General features: G+C 35.3%; 2 protein-coding genes across 2 annotated transcripts; one reads left to right on the forward strand and one right to left on the reverse strand.

Annotated features, from left to right (window-relative positions):
• Positions 1-4,308: 4,308 nt before the first annotated feature.
• On the reverse strand, positions 4,309-9,960 carry LOC132554709 (cyclin-Q-like). The gene is made up of 6 exons (XM_060219021.1): positions 9,900-9,960; positions 8,198-8,295; positions 7,621-7,706; positions 6,150-6,282; positions 5,415-5,642; positions 4,309-5,002 (listed from the first exon to the last, which is right to left on the reverse strand). Exons 1-6 carry the CDS (start codon positions 9,958-9,960, stop codon positions 4,910-4,912), a joined length of 699 nt encoding a protein of 232 aa, XP_060075004.1. The 3' UTR covers positions 4,309-4,909.
• Positions 9,961-12,657: 2,697 nt separating this feature from the next.
• Positions 12,658-20,301, forward strand: LOC132554700 (uncharacterized). The gene is made up of 4 exons (XM_060219011.1): positions 12,658-12,691; positions 16,501-16,654; positions 17,577-17,746; positions 20,050-20,301. The coding sequence occupies exons 1-4, from the start codon at positions 12,658-12,660 to the stop codon at positions 20,280-20,282; spliced, it is 591 nt and encodes a 196-aa protein (XP_060074994.1). The 3' UTR covers positions 20,283-20,301.
• The last annotated feature ends 4,940 nt before the right edge of the window (positions 20,302-25,241 follow it).

The raw sequence follows: 25,241 nt of genomic DNA on the forward strand, positions 1-25,241 counted from the left end.
TCAAGGTCACAGGGGTCAAATATGTTAAAATATACAAAGGACTTCATCTCAATAAGCAAAAGTCTATGAGTGCCGATATTGGGTCTGTAGCATGCTGGGAGGAAAGGCTACCAAGTTTATTCAAATGGATAACCTCAACCCACTTTCAAGGTCACAGGGGTCAAATATGTTAAAATCTTTAAACAACTTCTTCTCATTAACCAAAAGGCTCAGAGTGTAGATATTGGGCCTGTGACATGCTGGGATGAAGGACTACCAAGTTTGTTCAAATGAATGACCTTGACCCACTTTAAAAGTCACAGGGGTCAAATATGTTAAAATCTTTAAACAACTTCTTCTCAATAAGCAAAAGTCTATGAGTGCCGATATTGGGTCTGTAGCATGCTGGGAGGAAAGGCTACCAAGTTTATTTAAATGAATGACCTTGAACAACTTTCAAAGGGGTCAAATATGTCAAAATCTTTAAATAACTTCTTCTCAAATACTAGAAGGCCTAGGGGGCTAATACTTGGCCCATAGTATGCTGGCATGGAGCCCTACAAAGTTTGTTCAAATGAATGACCTTGGCCCACTTTCAAGGTCACAGGGGTCAAATATGTTAAAATATACAAAGGACTTCATCTCAATAAGCAAAATTCTATGAGTGCCAATATTGGGTCTGTAGCATGCTGGGAGGAAAGGCTACCAAGTTTATTTAAATGAATGACCTTGAACAACTTTCAAGGTCGCAGGGGTCAAATATGTCAAAATCTTTAAATAACTTCTTCTCAAATACTAGAAGGCCTAGGGGGCTAATACTTGGCCCATAGCATGCTGGCATGGAGCCCTACAAAGTTTGTTCAAATGAATGACCTTGGCCCACTTTCAAGGTCACAGGGGTCAAATATGTTAAAATATACAAAGGACTTCATCTCAATAAGCAAAAGTCTATGAGTGCCGATATTGGGTCTGTAGCATGCTGGGAGGAAAGGCTACCAAGTTTATTCAAATGAATAACCTCAACCCACTTTCAAGGTCACAGGGGTCAAATATGTTAAAATCTTTAAACAACTTCTTCTCATTAACCAAAAGGCTCAGAGTGTAGATATTGGGCCTGTGACATGCTGGGATGAAGGACTACCAAGTTTGTTCAAATGAATGACCTTGACCCACTTTAAAGGTCACAGGGGTCAAATATGTTAAAATCTTTAAACAACTTCTTCTCAATAAGCAAAAGTCTATGAGTGCCGATATTGGGTCTGTAGCATGCTGGGAGGAAAGGCTACCAAGTTTATTTAAATGAATGACCTTGAACAACTTTCAAGGTCGCAGGGGTCAAATATGTCAAAATCTTTAAATAACTTCTTCTCAAATACTAGAAGGCCTAGGGGGCTAATACTTGGCCCATAGTATGCTGGCATGGAGCCCTACAAAGTTTGTTCAAATGAATGACCTTGGCCCACTTTCAAGGTCACAGGGGTCAAATATGTTAAAATATACAAAGGACTTCATCTCAATAAGCAAAAGTCTATGAGTGCCAATATTGGGTCTGTAGCATGCTGGGAGGAAAGGCTACCAAGTTTATTCAAATGAATAACCTCAACCCACTTTCAAGGTCACAGGGGTCAAATATGTTAAAATCTTTAAACAACTTCTTCTCATTAACCAAAAGGCTCAGAGTGTAGATATTGGGCCTGTGACATGCTGGGATGAAGGACTACCAAGTTTGTTCAAATGAATGACCTTGACCCACTTTAAAGGTCACAGGGGTCAAATATGTTAAAATATACAAACGACTTCTTCTCAACAAGCAAAAGTCCATGAGTGCTGATATTGGGCCTGTAAGATGCTTGGAGGAGAGGCTACCAAGTTTGTTCAAATGAATGACCTCAACCCACTTTCTAGGTTTGGCTTGCTTTTTGTCAGATGACCGTTATGGGAATCCTTATATGCATGACAACCAAATTATATACTCTGCCAACTTATTTTTATCACACTTGTCAAGATTTTTAGCTCACCTGGCTCGAAGGGACAAGACTTACTCATGCTGTGGTGCAGCATCTGTCAACTTTTTAAAAAACAATTTCTTTTCAATAACCAATGGACCAAATGTTTTGATATTTTGCTGGTACGTTCCTAGGATAAAGCCCAACAACGCTTGCAGAAAGAAATGACCTTGATGTATATTCAAGGTCACAGGGGTCAGATTGGGAAAATAAATGATCTTGACTTATATTCAAGGTCACAGTGACCAAATTTGTTAAAACATTTAAATGACTTCTCGTGAACTAAAAGGCATAGCTGCATGATATTTGGCTGATACTGGTATGTTCCTAGGATGCAGCCTGCAAAGTTTGCGATAAGAAATTTCCTTGACCTATATTAAAGATCACAGGGGTCAAATTTGATGGTATGTTTATACCAGGTGAGCGCTGTCAACTCATTGGGCCTCTTGTTTATGGGACATATTATGTTATGGTGTGCCTGTCCATCAATCCTGTTGTGAACTCTTGTTTGGAGATTTCCTCCAACTGTTCAATTGGTCTCTGATTGAGATTAACATGTGTTCCCCTGAAGAGTGGCTCAATTCAACAATTTTTAGAGTAGTTATAGCTATTTGTATTTTTCAGCATTTTAATATTGTCTGGAAACCTCCCCAAGTTTTCCACTGATCTCTTTCATACTTTGGAGATTTATAACCTTGTCATAAAATGGTGTTTTTCTGAAAAACAATTTTTGGATGATTTAATGCTATTTTTTCCAACATTTAAACATGTCCAAATATATTCCCCATCATTTTAAACAGATTTCTTTGAAAGTTTTATCACCATAATATGTAATCGTGATTTAATGACCAACATTTTGATCCAACAATATTTGGAATAATAACTGCCTTTCAGCGTTTCAACATTTCCAGAGATTTTTTTCTCAGAAGTTTTCAACCCATTAAAGCCTTGAATCAGAAGCACTGTTTTCCCTCGTGGCGTTTCCAATAAATACTTGTACTAATATCGGTAAAAGAGGTCCATGGGCCTTAACGGTCATCTGACTATAAAGACCTACGAAAATAGGCAAAAAATAAATTGCTCAACTATTTTTAACAGCTTACATAGAAGACATTATTTGTTATCAAGGCATCTACCAATTTGAAATCATATTCTTTATACATCAACTGCACCATTGCCATTACTCAGGACTTGTTGAAAAAGCAAGCAACAGGCCCAATATCAAGACCCTTGTCCTTTCAGTTATTGAGAAGTTGCTTAAGCATTTCAACACATTCGACCCATGCCCTCAAAAGCTGGTCCAATATCAGCACCATGGGCCTTTTGGTTATTGAAAAGGAGTCATTTAAACATTTTTACACATTTGATCCCTGTGACCTTGAAAGTGGGTCAATGTCATTCATATTAAGGAAGTTGGTAGCCCTACATCCCAGGGTGCTATAGGCCTAATAGCATCTTGGGCCGTTTGGTTATTGAGAGGAAGTTGCTTAAGTATTTCACTTGCAATTGATATCATTGATGCTATACATAGAATTTAACTTCATGTTATCTGATTGTCCTGAAGCTAAATACACTTACTTAAAATCATCTTCTAAAGTTCACATCTCAATATTATACAATATTGAGGTCACTGCTACTATAAATAGTAATCTAAGTCCTCAAATTTAACAACTGAATTTTGAATTGATGGGATTGTTACTATATATATTCTGTCCTGACTCTACAAACTTCATTCATGAATAAGGAGGAATAGGTAGACAAGACACTCTATATACTCTGTAAATATATACTAGGATACTGCATACATGTAACCATGGAACAGATGTTCACACCTTGAAATCAACATAATCTCCATAATTGATAAATACATATCCACAGCAAAGTTCAACTCCACAAGTAAATTAGTTATGTGCAAATTCGTTAATAATGAAGATTTTTATAGCTTTGGCCTTGAAATGTACTCAATACGGTGAATTTCTTCCAATTTTATTGCGGTTAAAAACTTCAATCAGTGATACTTTAAAAAGAAAATGTCTAAATCTGAAGACTCTGTAGCTTTGACATTGATATTGTCTCAACGTACGTCTGACGCGTCATAATGGTACTGACACTTTTCTCTGTAGGCTACTATATAACAAGTCTCCGGCTCCAACACTTACCTAAAATTTTTTAAGAAAGACTTATGTAATACATGTGTTAGGATTTTATATACTTGTATGAATGAAATATTTGTCAAGACTATGCGGGCAAGACAATGGAGGAGAGCCAATTAATTTAACATATATGATTAGGAAAATTCTACAAAATGCACTTTACAAGAATATTAGTGTATAAAATGTTTTATTTTAAAATAACAAATATAAATATATTGTTATACATGTACTTCCAATCATTCTCAGCAATAATCATTTCATCTGTATTAATTTTCACATCACCAAATTGTTAAAATAAGTGTAATACTGTACTGAATCTACCTTTGGTCTAGCAAGCATGCAGAGACATTTACACAGAGATAGTGCAGGAAGTTAGACAGCTTGGCAAGTATGGTTCGCTGTGTTTGCCCAGTCTGAGTCACAGATATTGTCATTTCTGGAGTACATTTCTGGTGAATATTCAGGACTTGCTGGTCATTAGGTGTGGTCAGTTGGAGTTAACTAGCAACCAGGCATAAGGTATGCTGACTCATCTCTGTTACATTATGTAAGTAACTTGATGATCAGTTACACTGGTCAGCCAGAGTTACTAGGCCTGAAGAGTATGGACACATGTCTCTCATCAGTTGAAACTTGATGGTCAAATACCCTGGTCAAGCCATACAAGGCCTGAAGTGTATGGGTCATTCCATTTATCAGAATTGCCATAACGTCTGGCCAAGATAGAGCTCGGGCCAACATCTTTTGCCGTAACACACCAGCAATCAATCTTCATGGTTGTAAGGATGTTTCCAGATCGTAATTGTCCATAATATCACTCATTATATCCTTCAAGTTTCCTATTGTAACATCTTCAGCAAATACCTAAAAAACAAAAGAGCCATGCTTTACATTTCAAGGGAAATAAATCCCAACAATTGTTAGTATAAACACAGATTGAGTTCACCAACTGGATACCTTTTACTATGAAAGTCCAACTCTCTTCTGTAGCTTGTAATGTAAATTTGTACTTAAACATGAAGCTATGATGCACATATCAAGACAACTAAAACTACAGCTCAACTCACTTTAGTCAGACAAGTACAACCAGATACCATTCTCACATGTCATCTTTTGGAAGCATGACAGTAATTGGCTAGTGGTTAACAACATATATTACTGTGTAAGATGGAACAATCCAACATTAGTAAATGGACAATGATCACCCTTTGGGTCAGATGACCTAACAATAACAAAATGGTGACTGCATATATATTCTTCCTGTTGGAGTAAATACCTTCCACCATGGAGTATCTGAATGGTACAGATATGGAACATCAACTCCGTGACACTGTAGAGTCAGATATAAAATGGCCACAGCAATATGATCTGGTTTGTACTTCAAAGTGACATTGCTATGGTAACAGTCTCGCAGAAGTGCCCAGGCTGTCCTAGCTATTGGTAAATCCTCCCATCGATACGGCTCGAACCAGTCTTTGAGAAACTTCAGGTAATGTAAAAGGTACTACAAATAAAAGATATGGTTGTATATACATTGTTTACAAAAGTTACAGCACTGATTAATATCAGTATATCTTCATTTGAATTCAAACGTAATTTCTCTTCAAGCTTGAAACTGTCAGGAGACTTAGAAGCTACCTGCAGGCTTTCATTAGTTCATTAATTCTGCATCCCCATAGACCACTGGCAAGATTTTGTATAAAAGTCTCGCCAAATATGATCAAAGGTGGTTATCACTGCAACACCATCTATTCAATCTAATAATTACATATATCCCTGAAAGTGCACTCTCGTCTTTTTTTTCCCCTCATATACCCTGGAAAATGACATTATTTTTTTTAATATGTGACGTTATGACAAAATGTATCTATGTACCAAGTACAGAATCTTTACATTGTCAAAAAATTGAAATGTTCAAAGACTTGAGCCATCTGGTTTGAGGTATACAAGTCTATATCACAGTGAATTGATATTCAAATAACCATCGCTATTTTTCTTGAAACTATTTTACCCTGTGGGGGTGGTCAAACACCACTTTGAAGTTGAGCATCCTAAGAACAAACAGTTCACAGCTTGCCACAGAGTCTCGCAGTGCCCAGTACTTGTCGCCCATCTCCAATGGAGGTTTATTTTTATGCAGTGTCCTAACAACAGAAATCAACAACATACAGATCACAAATATAAGTAACTTCATGAATATTTGCCACAGATTTTTCTGATTGGTACACAATTACGAACAGGCTTACCTATCTTTGTTTGCCTCAGATTTTAACATTTCAGACTTATTTTACTTGTTAGGACCTTATTTTCTCTACTTATTTTGCATTATAATCATCAGTTATCAATTTAAATTCTGTATGGATGTCAGTTCATCTGAATTCTGTGATATTGGGGAATTTTAGACTTGATCAAATTTTGAGAACCAACTAAGGGTTATTCTAGTAAAACATCAGAGTATCTCACCCAGGACTTCAGGATTAGCTTAGGGCTATTCTAGTAAAACACCTATCCCACCCAGGACTCCAGGTTTTGTTTAGAACTATTCCAGTTAAATACCTATCCCACCCAGGACTCGAGGTTTTGTTTAGGACTGTTCCAGTAAACATCTGTCCAATCCTGGACTCCAGGTTTTGTTTAAGGCTATTCCAGTTAAATATCTATCCCACCCAGGACTCCAGGTTTTGTTTAAGGGTACCACCCATAGAATTACTTGACAATATGTTTGGAAGTAATAGACAGGAAACCAAACCAAGGACAGAAGTAATTTATTTAGAAGTCCAGGGTCAAATAGGTATTTTGCTGGAACAGCCCTAGGTCTATATATTTCTGAACACAGATGTATTGGGACTTATCAAAATTTTTGGTAATGTTGTCCTGGATATATCTGAAAAAAAAATCCTCCAAAACTGTTTTTTGCTTTGCTGAATTCTCATGGTCTGCATTTAACCTTTTTTACACTGTTTACTTGGGAACTTCCTATTTTTCAATATTAGCTCAGATTTTCAAAACAGTAACATTAGAATAATGTCCAGAGGATGATCAAACTAATAACCCTGATTTCTACACTACAACAGATTTTTACCTACATAACCTTATAAAACACACAAAGAAGAAGTACATTTTTTACATTATATACACATATCAGCAATCTAAATGTCATGCAAAGTAACAATATACAATCTGCAAAAAACGTTTACTGCACAAATAAAAACTTTGTTAACTGGAAGTCACATCTTTATATCTGCATCTTGCTAAGTCTTGATCCTGATGAAAAATCTGTGGAATTTGATTTTCTGTCACCTTACAGTTTCTGAGAACTATTGAGACTAATACTATAATACAAAATGTACCTAGTCTGGTTTGATGGCATTGTCACAAAGATGAAATGAGGGTGGCTTCATATTATCTGCACTCATTGCACACATGTGCAAATGATTCTAATTGGCCTCTTGTAAAGGGAGATAAATATATATGGATCCTACCTATAACAGACATTGACGACATCCCTTAACTTCAGCGGCTGTTCTTCAACTTTCCCAGCCAGATATATTGCAGTTGTGGCTATTGTCTACAAAGCAGATGAACAACATTGAGTTACACATTGTAGTGTAGTTATACTTCAAATAAATCAGCTGGCCAAAGCTTACAACTGCACTTTTAACATACTGATTTTAATGTCAATCTTCTTGTAGAGTCTTTTTCACAAAAAACATAACACTTGAATATGGTAGTGCCTATTGCAATTTCTGTGTGTCATTAATATTGCAACTATTGTGAATGCCTGAATTCATCATTGTGCTTTATTGTTTCAAATTGACATTGCATAAAATAAGCATTAATTTACGGTGGTTAAATAGTCACATGTAATATGCATGTAGAATAAGAAATCACTTATCTGCATTGTCAATTTCAGCATCGATCTAAACAAGTTGGTCAGGTCTCTGATTTTAAAGATTGAATTATAAATGACCAGTCTCCTTCACATATATGTATACAAAAAACAAAGGTTCATACAGAAATCCCTATTAAAAGAAAACTTTTGAATTATTTTGGACTTACATATGGGTCATAATCATGTAAGGAATTTTCTCGGAAAAATTTGTGATAGATGACAGCTGCTGTAGCCAGTGGTACAGACTCCAGCCTCAACTTCAGACCTGTTAACACAAAACATGAAATTACTGTTCATTTGTCAACAAATTTTTACTTTCATCAGTAGTCAGTGGTGCAAACTCAAGTCTAGTTATACTCCTATAACACAAGAGGCTGCGAGTCAGTCAATTTATCATCTGACATTATATAATATTGTGCTGCTGGGATAAGATGCCTTTCATCATTTTCTCGATGTGAAAACACTATTTGAGTAAGCTAGCTGCAACTTCTGACCTGTGTACAAAAAACCAATTCAGTCCATGGTCATTTCAGACTTTTACTATTAATAATCAATTTTTCTTTTCTACTTTAACAACCATGCACTATGGTTTGGGAAATCAGTGAGATGTGTTAAAAATTTCAACACCAAATTCTTTCAATACCTGCATGTATAATTCCATACACCCCAGGTATATCATTCTTTTCATTGTTTCCCTCTCTGTATGGTTATTTGTATAAAAACTTGTCAGATGACCAGACAATTATCTGTAAAATATGTGTTCATATTATACAAGTATATTAACACATTTATATCAATGAAAACTAATTATGTGCAGTCAAAATGATCAATACATCATAGCGACACCTAACTAAGAAAAAGTAATCCTTCATTTAAAAATCTTTTTGGAGGCCATTGACCAACAAACAGTCATCCACAAACAGGCAAGGAGTGGAAATACACTCCAGGGTAGATCATTGGTGAAGACCAGGAATAGTAATGGTCCAAGGACAGTTCCATGAGGGAAACCCTGATGTTACTGGGGATGTTGGACTGTTAGCCCTCAAATATTTACCTTCCGAGTTTGATTGGACAGGATGCTCTCAATTCTTTTGTGTGTGTACCCTCAGATACCACAATAGTGGAGCTTGTGCGAAAGTATTTGGTGTGGAACTTTGTTGAATGCCTTTGAGAAATCAAGCACTGCTTCTATTTGGTCAGCCTATTATCAGTTATTATCATGAAGTACAAACAGTAAGTGCTTTCTATTAATGAAATCAAAGTAGGACTTCATGAAATTATTTATTTAAATATCTATTTTTGTTTTGTTAATAGGACGTAAAATCTTTCTTTTCAGAAAATGTCTTGTATAATTTCTCCATGATAGCAAAGCTTTAGAATATTTTAGTAAAATATATATACATGTATATAACGCACGTTGACAATTCCTGAAAATATAAAATATTAAGCAAACAAATATAAGGGAAAGATTTTTTCTTGATTAGTATCCCATTGACCCTATGCGTAGGCATAAATATTTTCTCTTGCCGAGGCGGATTTTGAAATTCCATTCCGTAATAAAACCAGTCCCGTAAATCGTTTTTGTTTTTAATCACGATATGGACAATTTCCACAAATCATCGAATATTATCGACAGTAGTCTAACAGAATGTTATTGCTAGGCATATGCTTGCTTTCACAAGAGACAAAGCTTTGGATTAATAAGATTAGCGTGAATATTCTATTCGTCAAAACTGGTGACAGTGAAACACCCAGGCACGTGAACACAGGTTGATACCTATTATATGTTACAATGTTTGGGTGCAAATTTCTTTTATATTAATCCAAGCTGTGATCGATTTATTTCGTGAGATGCTCTACAATACTTACCAGCTTCATACATAAATCTGACAACTCGAAAGTTTACTCGATTTTCAGTATTGACAGCCATTTCACCGGAAAAGGCGCTCGATTTTAATATGTACACTTCCTGTTCGCTTTATCGCTACATTGGCCTGATTTGTGTGTCGGCTCACTCGTGCATCTTGGAATGATATGAAAGCGGACAGATTTGAAACGGCATTTTTTTAGTTCCGATATTCAGACACACAGCTCTGAATCGCAAATTCTGAAATGCTTAATTAATACAGACTTAGTGTAGACAGGAAAATGAACGAAATATCGTAACGATTCCTTAAAAGAAATGTTAAATGACATTTAAACATGCTTTAAACAAGAACGTCTTTGAAAGGTTACATCACAGCAGTGTCACACGAAATGGTCCGCAGGATTCAGAAATCTACACGCGATTTTATTTTGACCGATCGCTCCGCGACCAAGAAAAGATCAAATGCGGATATACATGTAGGGCGGTGTCTACTAGGGCCGTGTTGGCAGTAAAACTGCATAATAGTAATAAAAAAAATACCAATCTTTTCAAAAAGTCGTCAACGTCGAAGAAGTAACTCCTCGGTGTCCAGCACTACACTGAATTCCTACACTTATATATTTTACGAGTGAAGAGTGCTGTCATGCATTCCTGACTCATAATCCTGACCTGTTACAAATCTTAAAATGTACAACTTATCTGTATCCTATGGCAGTTATGTAATCATAATTGCCTCCGATTTTTCAGTTTCTAACGAGTATCATCTAACAAAGGATATGGAACTCTGTTAAGCTTGCTTTCTTTTGACTCCAACCGCTGACATTAGATATTTATAGATGGCATGTCTTGTGGAAAGCTATCGGACGTATCTGGTGTGGACATAATGTTTTTACGGACATATATATATATATATACATGATACAGACATTTTGACGGTCATATCTTTATGTCTGTCAATATGGACTTTTTGGCTCACCGATGTCTGATGTGGACATTTTGAAGGACAGATGTCTGATGTGGACATTTTAACAGACAGATATCTGATGTTGACATTTTGACGGACAGATGTCTGATGTGGACATTTTAACGGACAGATGTCTGATGTGGACATTTTGACGGACAGATGTCTGGTGTGGACATTTTAACAGACATATGTCTGATGTGGACATTTTGACGGACAGATGTCTGATGTGGACATTTTGACGGACAGATATCTGATGTGGTCATTTTGAAGGACAGATGTCTGATGTGGACATTTTAACGGACAGATGTCTGATGTGGACATTTTGACGGACAGATGTCTGATGTGGACATTTTGACGGACAGATCAGGTGTTAAAAGTTTCATGAACATCTATAAATACATGTACGTTTGTCTAAGTAGAATTTTTTTAAAGGACAGGTCTGGTATTGACATTTTAGCGGACAGATGTCTGATGTGAACATTTTGAAGGACAGGTGTCTGATGTGGACATTTTAACGGACAGATGTCTGATGTGGACATTTTGAAGGACAGATGTCTGATGTGGACATTTTAACGGACAGATGTCTGATGTGGACATTTTGAAGGACAGGTGTCTGGTGTGGACATTTTAACGGACAGATGTCTGATGTGGACATTTTGACGGACAGATATCTGATGTGGACATTTTAACGGACAGATATCTGATGTGGACATTTTGACGTACAGATGTATGATGTGGACATTTTAACGGACAGATGTCTGATGTGGACATTTTGAAGGACAGATGTCTGATGTGGACATTTTAACGGACAGATGTCTGATGTGGACATTTTCAAGGACAGGTGTCTGATGTGGACATTTTAACGGACAGATGTCTGATGTGGACATTTTGAAGGACAGATGTCTGATCTGGAGATTTTGACGGACAGATATCTGATGTGGACATTTTGAAGGACAGGTGTCTGATGTGGACATTTTGACGGACAGATGTCTGATGTGGACATTTTAACGGACAGATATCTGTATGTACGTATGTCTCGTGTGGACATTTTGTGAACCGATGTATGGTGTGGAGAACATCTCTCTGGTCTTGTGTGGATCGACTTTTGGACGGACATATTATGTATATCTGATGCAGACATTTTGATTTTGTTTTCTGGAGGCAAGTAGCCTCACCATATCCAATATACTTGCTTGAACCGAAGAAATATTCAATTTGATATTTGCTTTGTCAAGCGGTCTGTTCTTTTAAAAAAAACTAATTTGAATTAGTTTTAAAAAATCGAGGAGGTGATGCATAATGAGAAAAAACACGTCGTCTGTGCGAGGTTGGGAAACTGTTCAGCTGAAAAAAAAAATAATAGACATTTTCATTGAGTTTGTCCCCTGTGGGTGACCCCAGTGTGACATTTACCTAAGGATAGCTATAAATAACCTACATTATTTCACGAAAACACGATTTTGTATCTGCAATGTTTACTTTACCGTCAGGTGTACATAACAGGGCATATGTCGATAAATATATATTGTTTTTATCTTAAGATATACATTGTTTATGTATATTATAGATATGGTAAACAAGTTTCGGCTACGACTTAAGAACACGTATCCATGCACGAGGGGAAGTCGAGCGTGACAAAACAAGTACCTCTGTACCCGTAAAATAGAACGGGTTATTTAATAATACGCAGTTCAACTCAATAAGGAAGTAGTTAGCATTTGGTAAGACAAAATGGCAGGTATACGATGTACTGGCTTAAGTGAGTGATAGTAAACAACAGACTGGACGAGTCCGCAATGGAGAAGGCAAGCGTGCAATTGCTATTCATAGGTAGGTTAATCTATACATGTTCACACAGGTGTAAATATACTGATATACTATTAATGTACACGGAAAATATTACACAACGACATGGGATTAGAGAAGGGGGTGTTAATAGATTGACATGGGGTGAGGGGAGGGTGTGTTTGTAGATTGACTTGGTAAGGGGAGATGTTGTTTATAGACTGTCCTTGGGTGAGGGGAGGGTGTGTTTGTAGATTGACCTGGGGTGGAGAAAGGGTGTGTTTGTAGATTGACCTGGGAAGGAGGGAGGGTGTGTTTGTAGATTGACCTGAGGTGAGAGGAGGGTGTGTTTGTAGATAGACCTAGGGTGAGGGGAGAAAGTGATTGTAGATTGACCTGGGGTGAGGAAGGGGGTATTAACAGATTGACCTGGGGTTACGGGAGGAGGTGTTAATAGATTGACCTGGGGCGAGGGGAGGGTATGTTTGTTGGTTGACCTGAGGTGAGGGGAGGGTGTATTCGTAGATTGACCTGGGGTGAAAGGAGGAGGTGTTTGTAGATTGACCTGGGGTGAGGAAGGGGTGATAGTAAATTTCCCTTTGTTAGGGAAGGGGTGTAAGTGAGTTGACCAGGTATGGTTTTGGTTGGATGTAGACTCCGCATCCAGTTTGTGCATAGCATGCATTTTAAGTGCCATACTTGTTTAAATGTACAGTGTAATCGTTCATCTCTTTATGTGATGGTTTTACCATCTCCGGGGTCACGTTAATTTAAACCGCTTTTCCTTTTTTTATTACAAACCTTAGCTTAGATCGAAGTTTACAGAGATAGCTCACAGACATCGAATAGAAATCCATGGATAACACATAATCAATATTTCTCTTAAGGTCTGCTTTTCGAAATCAAATGGTTAGGGACAAGTACATATTATGTTTAAGTTAATAAAATGTGTTAACCACGGTTTTAGAATGGGTTTTAAGTCCGTATATATCAACAGAAACCTTATTTCTCTCGACTCCGTATCCCGTTTAAACTGGTGAATATAAACTATAGATACATATTTTTATATAGACATAATTCCACGTGCATGAGATTCTATCACGTTTTTATTCACTCAGGGAGCGTAGTGGAGAACTGTCTATAAATATGGTATATCATTAGACTTGAACACATCCGCTTTGGCTTGGTTTTTTTTTTTTTTTTTTAACTTTTGTGCGTTGTGGTGAAATTAACGAACATCATTGCGTCTTTGTAATTACCAGAAAAAAAACCCCACACAAAACGGAAACGTCTTGGCCCTTATACGGACATGATGTGTTTTGAATTGATATACAAAACGACGACATGCCTCATCGTCCTGTTGTAAACGAATAATTCAAAATTTCTGGAACTCCGATGAAACTGATTAAAAGCCTTGCTCGATACACATGATATGTAAATGTGGTATGTAAGCACATGGACGTAATTCGCACGGTTGATTCTGGTAGACAAGTCATCCATTTTCACTTTCAGATATTGTCACGATGTGTTGCTTTATATGTAAACCGATCGTATCTTACAATACTAAAATTACAATGTGACATGTATGACTACCTTTTAAATACTAGTATAATATCACCCACCTATCCGCCCCCTTTCGAAAAAAAAATATATTTTTTTTTCGAATAAACTTACTTGCTCTAACTTATTGCACTTTTAATTTCTTTACTACATCAGCTTTCCTTACTTTTTGAGATTGGCGCCATTTATCAACTCTAGTCCGGAAGCAGATTTTTTAAGTTTTATGGAACGACTTTTCGTTGGGCGAGTTGACGAGTTTAGGGACTATTTGGCCATATTCAAAATGATATTTTTTTTATATAGATATACTTTTCTGCATTTAGCTTGTGTTTTTTTTTATAAAATTACTTTTTATTGTAACTACACATACAGTTCACATTGTTTACAATGAATTTTCTTATTTTTATTCAAACAATTCCTCATTTAGAACGTGTCCGAGATGTACCGGTAGACTAAATGTCCTCGGAGTGTGACGTGCAGTTGTTTGCGATCACATATATATTATGTATCTAGAGTGCAAAACATACCTAGATTTATGTAAAACATTTTTGATATCTTAATCACTGTTGATAGTTATTCTAATTAATTGATTTAATAACAGTGTCGTGTGACCTTGGTGGTCTTGTCATATGTTGTTATCGCCCCTGTTAAAATAACTCTCCTGTCTTCTAACGTAATAAACTAGTTCTATGTGTTGTGCGCTATTTTTTACACGTTTTCTCATTAACGTGTGTGTCGAATCGGCCCGTTAGACAATCACCATCTTACATACAACAACTCGGGATGTTTTTTGTCCGCTATAAAGGGCCATCGGCGTTCATCGGCCGAAGGAATGATCGAGACACCTAAATTTATATAACGGATCTCGATTTAGACTTATAATTTAGCATTTGTTTTATGTTCTATGTATATGATGTAATTTATGTAATATTTGTGTATTGAAAAAGGGGCAGGATGCCTCGAAAATTTGACAATTCGCTTGTCCGTACTGTTGCTATTACAATTGATTATATATATATATATTTATGACACGTACATGTGTATGTATAGATAAGGTGTATTTGAGATGAAACTAGACCAATACCGAGGAAGGACCCCGTCTATCAGGTTCGACACAGAAGGTTTCGCTTATGCTTGAATGTTGTTTTTGAAATAATAATAACAATATTGAAAAAAAACAGAATACATCAGCAGCAGCCTATTGAAATATATGCGGAATTTTTCAATACATTAATTTATCGTGTGACGTTCCAATCCAACCACAGAGTTGTTAGAATACGCTATAGCTCCAACGGACGTTAATGTGTGAAATGACATAAAATTGCAATTTTTTCAACGTTCAAAGTCCTTCAAGTTCGCAAATCATTGACGGATATCACTGGTTATCGAACCTACACAAGGTGTCGTGTATCAGAGACAACATAAAAACTTGGTGAAAAGTCGGATATAAACATGGCATATCTAACTGATATGAATTTGCATACGAAATTTGGAGAATATCCGACTACAGATACGCAAGTAGTGCAAAAAGTAATAAAATGTTCAATTTTCAGCATTCAAAGTCCCACAACTCTTGCAAATATTGACGGATTTCACTGGGTACCAAACCCATGCGGAGTTTACATAAATATTAACCCGGTGAGAATCCTACAACAAATACATAAGTTATTGTGCGGAAAGCAAGAAACGGACACACGGACAGTGGATTGAACGGCATGCTGATTATTAGAGGGCACTCGTATCTCAATGCTGAGCTCAAATTGCTTGCGCCTAATTCTTGTTCTAGATTTGGCAATACATAATGTGCAAAAGACATTCATGTAGGATTGCAAACGACGCGTTCATAATCGGAATGATACGAGGGTGATGTATTAGAAGTTGTTTGGTGAATCCTGCATTATTGTTAGATAAGATTCTAACAGAAAATGGTTGCCGGTTGTGTTTAGCGCTACCTTGAACGTTGAGAGGAAAATTGCAAACGACGCGTGGTCTCCTTTCCAAAATTTTTATTATTCATCACTTTCTTTTTCTTTCCTCCTCCCTCTGAAGAGTTCCAACTTGAACCAAACAGTAATTTCATACCAATCAATTTGAGTTACCTTCCTTCCCTCAACCCATTAGTACATATACACAACAGTTGTCATGTGAGGTATATAAATAATGGCAGAAAATCTGTTTAAATCTGTGAAAACAAACTAGAATCAACTTTGACACAAACATTTTCAAAAATAAATTGATTAACCTGGAAATTGCTGATAAGGTTGTTAAAAGTGATCAATTCTTCTTTTTTACAGGCTTAACGATGTGTAGATATGCCTCAGCATACATCTCAATGTATTGTGGTAAACTTGATGGAACAGATATGAAGGTGTATTGTAGGTATGGATGCTGTGGTACCAACTTCACGATGCCGTGCTGTGTGTCGGAAGATGACGACTCACCCTCCATGTAAGTAAAACATGGAACCCCGGACTTAGAATTGTGTGGTGAAATAATCTTGTGCTAGTTTCCATTTGTTTCCTAAGTGACTTATAACTTCATGGTATCATGTATGTTTTCATCACAAAATAAAGGGGCACAGGTTGAGAATATCACCAATTTAGATTTCGTATCAGACGAATAACGTCATCTTAGTTATGTGATAAACAGAATCTAACAATCGCATCAATTTCATATGAGATTTTTTGAACTGTCCATTAGTGATTCATTTTGCCTCGCCAAAGGCTCGGCGGAATAAAGAAAAAAACCCTCTTAGATACTTACCATTAATCTCAAATACAATAAATACTTTAATGTGTGAATTCATACACAATTGAAGTCGGAATGTGTGTCAGGTCTTTGGTAGGTGTGTCATAAACACTGTTACTGTATAATTCATCTCGACCATCCTTGGTTTGACAACAGACAACATACACATATACTTCGCTGTAACCTTCGTGAAAACTTTATAGTGATACTGAGGGCATGATGTGTTTTGAATTATCTTTGACGCCCACGCCGCTATAAAAAGTAACCGTTGAGGACTATTGGACTATATAAAGTATATGTTCTTATGTTTAGAATGTCATTTTTACCATGCATTTCAAATCTGTGTTAAGCGCAAAACCTTATTTTTGGCGCCCACTTCACTATGATTAGTTATTGTTGATGACTATTGGACTATAAAAAGTATACTTCTGTTCAGAATGTCATTTTTATATAAAACTGACCCCACATAATTTCATTATCATTTATTATCTTCTCTGTTGAATCATATGGTTGGGTCACTTGCAGGCGTAACACAAGGTACCTTAATACCTAACTTCCTTGGGGATTAAAAAACATTCTTCGATGTTTTTACTACGAATTTTCTTGTGTGATTTCATTTCAGACCGCCGTTCAGTATATTCTTCTACGCACTCACCGTCTTTATCTTGTTTTTACTGATCGTGTGCTGTGTGGGCAGAGTAGCACGTTTGAAGAGTCGACGACCATCGACGACACCTTCAAGTGGCCGGCCGTTCAGCCGACCTAACTCACAGAGAATTTCAACCGATCTCAGTATGTATATCCCACGAAACAGATCAATTCCTCTTCAAACACTTCACCGCTGTTCAATCTTCCGTATATACTATGCATACCTTGCAAACCAAAATTAAGTGACATTCTAAGGTATTGGGTACAATAGAGGTCACATCGCAAGTGACCACGTGACACCATATGTCATGTAGTTAAATATACTTCATTGTGGAATGGTGTCACTACGTAGTATCCAGAAGCTACCGGTTTGTTGTCTCAGTTCTACTTAGTTTATTAATGGTTTGATATTGTTTAACTGATTTGCGAATTAGGTAAATGTCTTTGCCAAATAGTCAAATGATAGTTAACTTAAACAGGTTGCAATGATATGGCCGTTTACTAGTTTAACAAGGCATTTATAACTAGTATGAATGACAGAACTTTGCAGACAAAACAAACATACCTTTGTGTGCATAGTGAACAAAACAGTTTGGAAATACTTGTTATGCTGTTACATATATGACTGCTACGAATGTCACATCAGTACAATTCATTAGTTAAAAATAAGTTATTTATCTTGTCTATTCAGCAACAACAACACTTATTTAGTTTTAATGTTTCATTTGCTTTGATATCGTTTAACGACCTATAAACAAGTATGACAATTTACCGACAGCATCCGTGTGTATGTTAGGTGAGTGTATGTGTTGAGTGTTTGTGTTCTTGGACGGCTGCAACCTGTTCTGTAAACGTGTAGAAATGATGCCAACGTTGTAGTTAATTCTAAGCACGGTATTTTTGTTTTTACTAAATGTCATATTCAAAAACATTTTTTTGATGATGCCACATTAGACATAGATGTTCTAGAAATATAATGAAAAAGTACGATTACTATCGGGAAAGTCAGTCTGATTTTAAATTGATTAAATAATTTAGCGTAAAAGTTGTAAGGAATTGTGTACTCTGGGTAAATGTATTCATGAAAACCATGGAGAATAAAGTGTATTATGTGGATCATTAAAATCTCATTCTCATTTTGATAATCCATGCTGTAAATTGTTTGTATCATGATTTTGTTGACTGATGAACTGTAAAGCCAAAAGTAATAAAAAAAAAACTAAATTGATATCAATGTAATATAAGATATCAATATTGAAATACGGAAAACATTGAGTATAAAGTAAATGGTTATCTAGAACGTATTGTCATACCCAGTCTCCCTAATTATAGCTAGCTATATACATCTGTATCATGATGATAGATAGCGATATACATTTGTATCATAATAATAGATAGCTACATACATCTGTATCATAATGATAGATAGCGATATACATCTGTATCATAATGATAGATAGCTATATACATCTGTATCATAATTATAGCTTGCTGTATACATCTGTATCATGATGACAGATAGCTGTATACATCTGTATAATAATGATAGATAGATATATACATCTGTATCATAATGATAGATAGCTATATACATTTGTATTATAATGATAGATAGTTATATACATCTGTATCATAATGATAGATAGATATATACATCTGTATCATAATGATAGATAGCTATATACATTTGTACTATAATGATAGATAGTTATATACATCTGTATCATAATGATAGATATATATATATACATCTGTATCATAATGATAGATAGCTATATACATCTGTATAATAATGATAGATAGATATATACATCTGTATCATAATGATAGATAGCTATATATATCATAATGATAGATAGCTATATACATTTGTATTATAATGATAGATAGATATATACATCTGTATCATAATGATAGATAGATATATACATCTGTATAATAATGATAGATAGATATATACATCTGTATCATGATGATAGATAGATATATACATTTGTATTATAATGATAGACTGATGAAGTCTCCGCGAGGGAGGCGGAACTAGTCAACAATAAATCAACCTCTAAACTGGTCACGCTTGAGTAGGTTGCGATTAATTATCCCGTCCTAACTTCTAGTTTTTGTTTAATCGCCCTGCATACCATTAGGTATCCATACTCATAGCGAAGTACCAATGGAATGAACCCACCTATATATACCTGACGTTGGCTCCTTCGTCTTGAAGTTTCTCTATAATGATAGACAGATATATACATTTGTATGATAATGATAGATTGCTATCTACATTTGTAGCATAATGATAGACAGATATAAACATCTATCATAATGATGCATAGCTATATACATATGTACTATAATAAATATAATGGAGTATATCACTCACCTCATTCTGAAAAATGTTCAATAGTGAAATGGGATAAAAATACTTTTGTTTTCTGTTTTTTCAGGTCGGACATTGGTAATAGCGACGATAGAAAATTTTATAAGAGTCGGACGGCAGTCAAGCAATGTCGATCACAATACTGAAGAGCCAAATCCTTCAATTACCGATTTTTCTTTATCTCCGCCATCATATGATGACGCCATCAAAACTGCTCCTCCTGAACAGCCACCGTCATATTTTGATGCCATGAATGAAGATATCGCTCCTCCCCGTCCTCCTCCCGATACTGATGAATGATAAAACATTTCAATGTGTTTCTGATAATGTTATTGGACGTTCTTAATCTGGTATAATGTGTATGCAACTTCATGTCTAAAATTATGTGTGTATTAGTTTTATACTGAGTTAAATTAGCCTTGTGAATTATTTTCTATGTTGAAAACATTACGATACTACTGAGTAAAATGGGCCTCGTGAACTGTTTTTTAATGTTCAACACAATACGATACAACCGAGTTAAAAGGGTCTTGTGAACTAAATTTCTATGTTCAACACATAATGATACTATTTTTGCGCTGAACTTATTGAGTTTGTTTTGTAAAGGTTGTTCAAATGTTCCCGGGTTTACATCACAATTCAGGTAAAACTAATACATTTTTCATGGAATTCATGAAATATGCTTTGGTTTTCACAGTAAACTGTAAAATTCTTAATCTCTATTAAAACCCTGCAGCTACCTGTGAAATAAAAAAAAACTATCATTGTTTATCCTAAATTTATACTGTACTTGTGAAATGTAGATACATATTATCAAAATGTTTATCTATTTAGTGCTAGATCTGAATTATATATCTGTTTATGTTTTATATTAAAAAATATACTTTTTTGTAACTTACAAAGATATACCTATCTGCAACTTACAAAGATACACCCCTCCGTAACTTACCAATACTAGATAGGTTGTTATTATTGATGGTTGACATTCTTACGGTTTACCTAATACGTAACATGAAGACTTTATCTTTCAGAAACTGTAAATAGTATTCTATGTAACAATTCTATGTTTCGCGAAACTAAGTGGATAGGAGAATTGATGATGAAGTTTCTTTATAGTTTTATCATCCAATTTTACTATTTGTAATTAAACTTGTAACTTTAAAATGTTGGAAATGAACAAAATAAGTATAAATGTAAAGAAGAACTGCTGGAAAATGAAAACTTTTATAGTATTTCGTATTAAGCTCTACTGTAATTAAATTTTTCATATTTGGTGCTGGGAAAAGTGCTAGGATATTATTAGTGCCAAAATAAACATTTTTACTTCATTAAAACACTGACAAGTACTCTGGTCATCTAAGTATTTAATATTAAATATAAGCACTAACGTTTGACATTGATCACGTGTAGTATGTTGGTATAATCGATACACATAACTGATGTTTAGAATATGAATTTAGAACAGCATTCGTAAAGGCTATCTTCGCATAAAAAGTTATATAACATGGGCTCTCACCTTCAGCTTGATAATTCAACTTTTGAATAAGATGTTTTGTCTCTGAATTCTCATCACTACTGCTCCTCTTTTATATGATCACTTGTCTCTCCAAAATCTCACCACTCACTCCTCTTCTGTAGAATGACTTTTTTCTCTGATATTGCACCATCCACACCTCTTCTGTATGATCACTTGTTTTTTTTTCTGAAATCTCATTCTTCACTCCCTGATTACCTGTAGGTTCAAATTCCTAGTGATATGCAATAATAATGATACATCATCTATGAGAATGGGAAAAATGAAATTTTCATACGCACATAGTCGAAATGGTATATTTTCCCACCAAAACTTTTTTGGTATTAAAGGATTTGAGCGTTTTTTAATTTTCGTATATTTGTTACACAGCATACACTCAATCTATTGCTAGATATGTATTGCTTCTTGTTAATGCATGGAACCTTTATTCAACCCATTAACAAATGTTGCTTTCTAGAAATTGTGTATACTCTATGTATATTGTTTCAGCCAATAAATATAAAATATTTGAATCGAACCAAAGTCCAATATAATTTCGCCTCAGTTGAGCCGCTCCGATTCAGTCAGACTGATCTGGTCTGAATTTGACTTATTTTAGCTGCCCAGGTCCATTCATAATCGATGTGATCTGATTTGGTCTGATTTTAGCTGACTTGAGCTGCCTGGTCCAGCCAGGATTGATGACGCAACTCTAAATGTAATAACGGCGCTAATGTAATAATTGTTACATTAAACGTTGCGACCGTTACGCTTAATGTAATAAACTTATCTTTATTACATTAAGAGTTGCAATAGAGTAATACAAAATAAATTATTACTGTAAGCGTTGTGATTGTATTTAAAATACCGCTAATGTAACCATTTTTATACTGTTACGGAAGTACACTGCGTGTCGATTACAAGACAATATAGCAATACTATAATATAATGGTGTATGTTCCCGTCAAGGTTTGGAGGGGCCGGGGTGTTGGTGGCCGAACTGTCTAGGTCGTTGCGCCCCATGATCGTTGTAGACTATCACCTCCTAGGTTTTGAGTTTGAATCCCGTTCGGAGAAGATAAAAATTTTTAAGGATTTCCTTTCCTTTTGGTCGAAATTTGGCAGTTACTTGCTGGAGGTCGGTGATTTATGCTGATATTCCAGGGTCTTCCTATGCAACTTAAACTGGCATATCCGTAAATGACCTGCAATGTGTTGATCGGACAATCAACCAATTAATTCTCCGCGTCAAGATCTGGCAAGATATATTTAACTTTACCTTGAACATGCTAGGAAAGAAATGAAGAGAGTAAATTGGAAATATTTATGCGAGATTGACCGAGAAATGACAAATTGTAAGCATAGCATATGACGTACGTTGCATAGGTTTAGGTATTACGATCCGGCCGAGAATCGAACTCCACGATTGCCAATTATTACATTAGTGGTAGGAGAAACAATGCAGTCCCAACTGCTAATGTAATAATTATTACAGTAACGGTAGGGACTGCATTGCTTCCCCTACTGCTATTGTAATAATTATTACATTAACGGTAGGGACTGCATTACTACCCTTTCCACTTGTAATAATAAACATCGATGAAGCCAGTATTAATTTTGGTGCAGTGTATGTATACACTTCAAAAAACAATTCCTCGTCAGCATTGCTCGAGATCAAATATTTGGAAAGCCAAAGAGTGAACAGTTAACATGTAAGCATTAGAAGAAATAGACCTGAAAATTGAGCCGAACAAGAGCTTTGAGATACTCCTTAGTTTTGGACTATTTGAACAAGTTGGATAACGGTTAATGACAGATTCGTGTAGTATCAATTTCGAGTCAGTAGAAAATTATTATATTAACGGCAGGACATGTATTGCTAACTGCTACCACAAATGTGATATTTGTTGCATTACAATTACATTTTAAACGTCTTTGATATGACACAAAAGTGAGGTAACTGACAATTTAGCCACATGCAAGGTTTGATGGCATTCTAATCATTAATCTAATCATAACTGAAGCTATCATTGGAAAACAAAAGTGCTGACGTCCGTACATTCGGCTATCCGGATGAACAGACTGACAGGGTGATTCCTATAGGGCTTTCGCATCTCGATGTGGGGCCCTAATAATACCCAAAATGACATAACAATACAAAACAGAAGACTCAATATGCCCCCTTCATTTCGGACTTTATTACACTAAGGACCTTCTTAAATTTGTCAATAGTACAATTTCGGCGTTTATGTAATAAAAAAAATCATTATTACATTAAACGTAACATTTGGCCCGCTTAATGTAATAAAGATAACTATTATATTTAGCGTAGCCGTTGCAACGCTTATTGTAATAATTATTACATTATTTGAATATTTTGACGTTTGGCACTTTATATTGTATTGCACGGTTCGGATTATAATTGTACCAATTTTGTATAAGACTTCCTTCTCAAAAACATCAAATTTGATCCAATAAATGACATTGACTCAATTTCAAGTGTCATGGGTCAAATGTATTAAAATCTTCAAACAATTTCACGACATCAAATATGTCAAGGCTATTGATATTGTTTCGCAGTAGGTTGAGGGGAAGAGTTTGTTCAAGTAAATGAACTTGCCCATTTTCAAGGTTACGGAGATCAATCATACGAACATATTCTAGATTTCTAAATAAAAAAATTGTTCCAATGAAAGACATGACTCAGATTCAAAGTTACAAGGGTCAAATGTGTTAAAATATCTCAACCGTTTCTCAATAACCAAAAGATCCAGCTCACAGTGTATGCTCCCTCCGGCAAATGACCCGATACCATGGAAATGACTGTAAACCTGCCTTTGCTTTTAACTAGGTATATAAGAACCTGGTATTATTATTATACTTTATTATATCTATTATACTTTACTTTGTAAAGTCATTAAATAAATCCTTGCTATACCATCAAATTAGATGAAATTTTACCCTGTATTCAGTTTATTACATAGCGTTTTCTTTATAGAGTGACGTTTGTATGTTGTATTAAAATCAGAAAGTATCGAATACTTTTCAGATTGAGCTAAAATGCCGACTGGTTGGGTGATCAAAGCCGAGGGACTTTGACCGATTCTATTAGAAGATGGGAAAACATCTGCGAGCTGGGAATGAGCATATACCACAACGGATAAATCTACATTAGTCGTATGTTTAGTATTGGTATAACACAAGATTGAAAGTAATGAATAAGAATACAAATCCTTGACATCAAGTTTATTGGAATATATAGGATCTATAAATTACATACAATCCTCGTCAAAAAGCAAGACAATCATTGGTAAAAATATACAGTATATGAAGATATATGTCAAAATACACAACTACAGACACAGATTTCTTGAGTAAAATGATAAAATATCTAATATACTAGTCTAGGAATATTAAACTAATCCAATATCGTATGTATTACAATCTAGGGAAAAAATAGAAAAGAATATTCTATACTTAAAATGAAACCTATATATTCTACACATAAATCACCGACTTCAGCAAAAATTTTATTATCTACATAAAGAAAAGGAGCGAGTTACCTATGTAACATTAATGTATTGAATAAGCATTAGAGCTATAAATATTGAGTATCCTTGTGCATAACACATCAAATATAGTCTGTTTACATAACTTCCAGACGTTCTTGTCTATAACACATCAAATAAAGTTTATTCAAATAACCTCAAGACATCATTGTCACTAACACATAATATATAATCTGT

The sequence above is a fragment of the Ylistrum balloti genome, unplaced genomic scaffold (assembly GCF_031769215.1).
Source record: "Ylistrum balloti isolate Yb309-2 unplaced genomic scaffold, AGI_CSIRO_Ybal_v1 Utg370432, whole genome shotgun sequence".
Classification (NCBI taxonomy): domain Eukaryota; kingdom Metazoa; phylum Mollusca; class Bivalvia; order Pectinida; family Pectinidae; genus Ylistrum; species Ylistrum balloti.

Bases quoted from the DNA above. Each gene is read 5' to 3' on its own strand.
- LOC132554709 (XM_060219021.1), bottom strand. From the start codon at position 9,960: ATGGCTGTCAATACTGAAAATCGAGTAAACTTTCGAGTTGTCAGATTT. The intron at 8,296-9,899 runs GTAAGTATTGTA...TTGTGTTAACAG, and splicing joins CAGATTTATGTATGAAGCTG to GTCTGAAGTTGAGGCTGGAG. The intron at 5,003-5,414 runs GTATTTACTCCA...TTTGTTTTTTAG, and splicing joins CAGATACTCCATGGTGGAAG to GTATTTGCTGAAGATGTTAC.
- LOC132554700 (XM_060219011.1), top strand. From the start codon at position 12,658: ATGGAGAAGGCAAGCGTGCAATTGCTATTCATAG. The intron at 12,692-16,500 runs GTAGGTTAATCT...TCTTTTTTACAG, and splicing joins CGTGCAATTGCTATTCATAG to GCTTAACGATGTGTAGATAT. The intron at 16,655-17,576 runs GTAAGTAAAACA...ATTTCATTTCAG, and splicing joins GATGACGACTCACCCTCCAT to ACCGCCGTTCAGTATATTCT.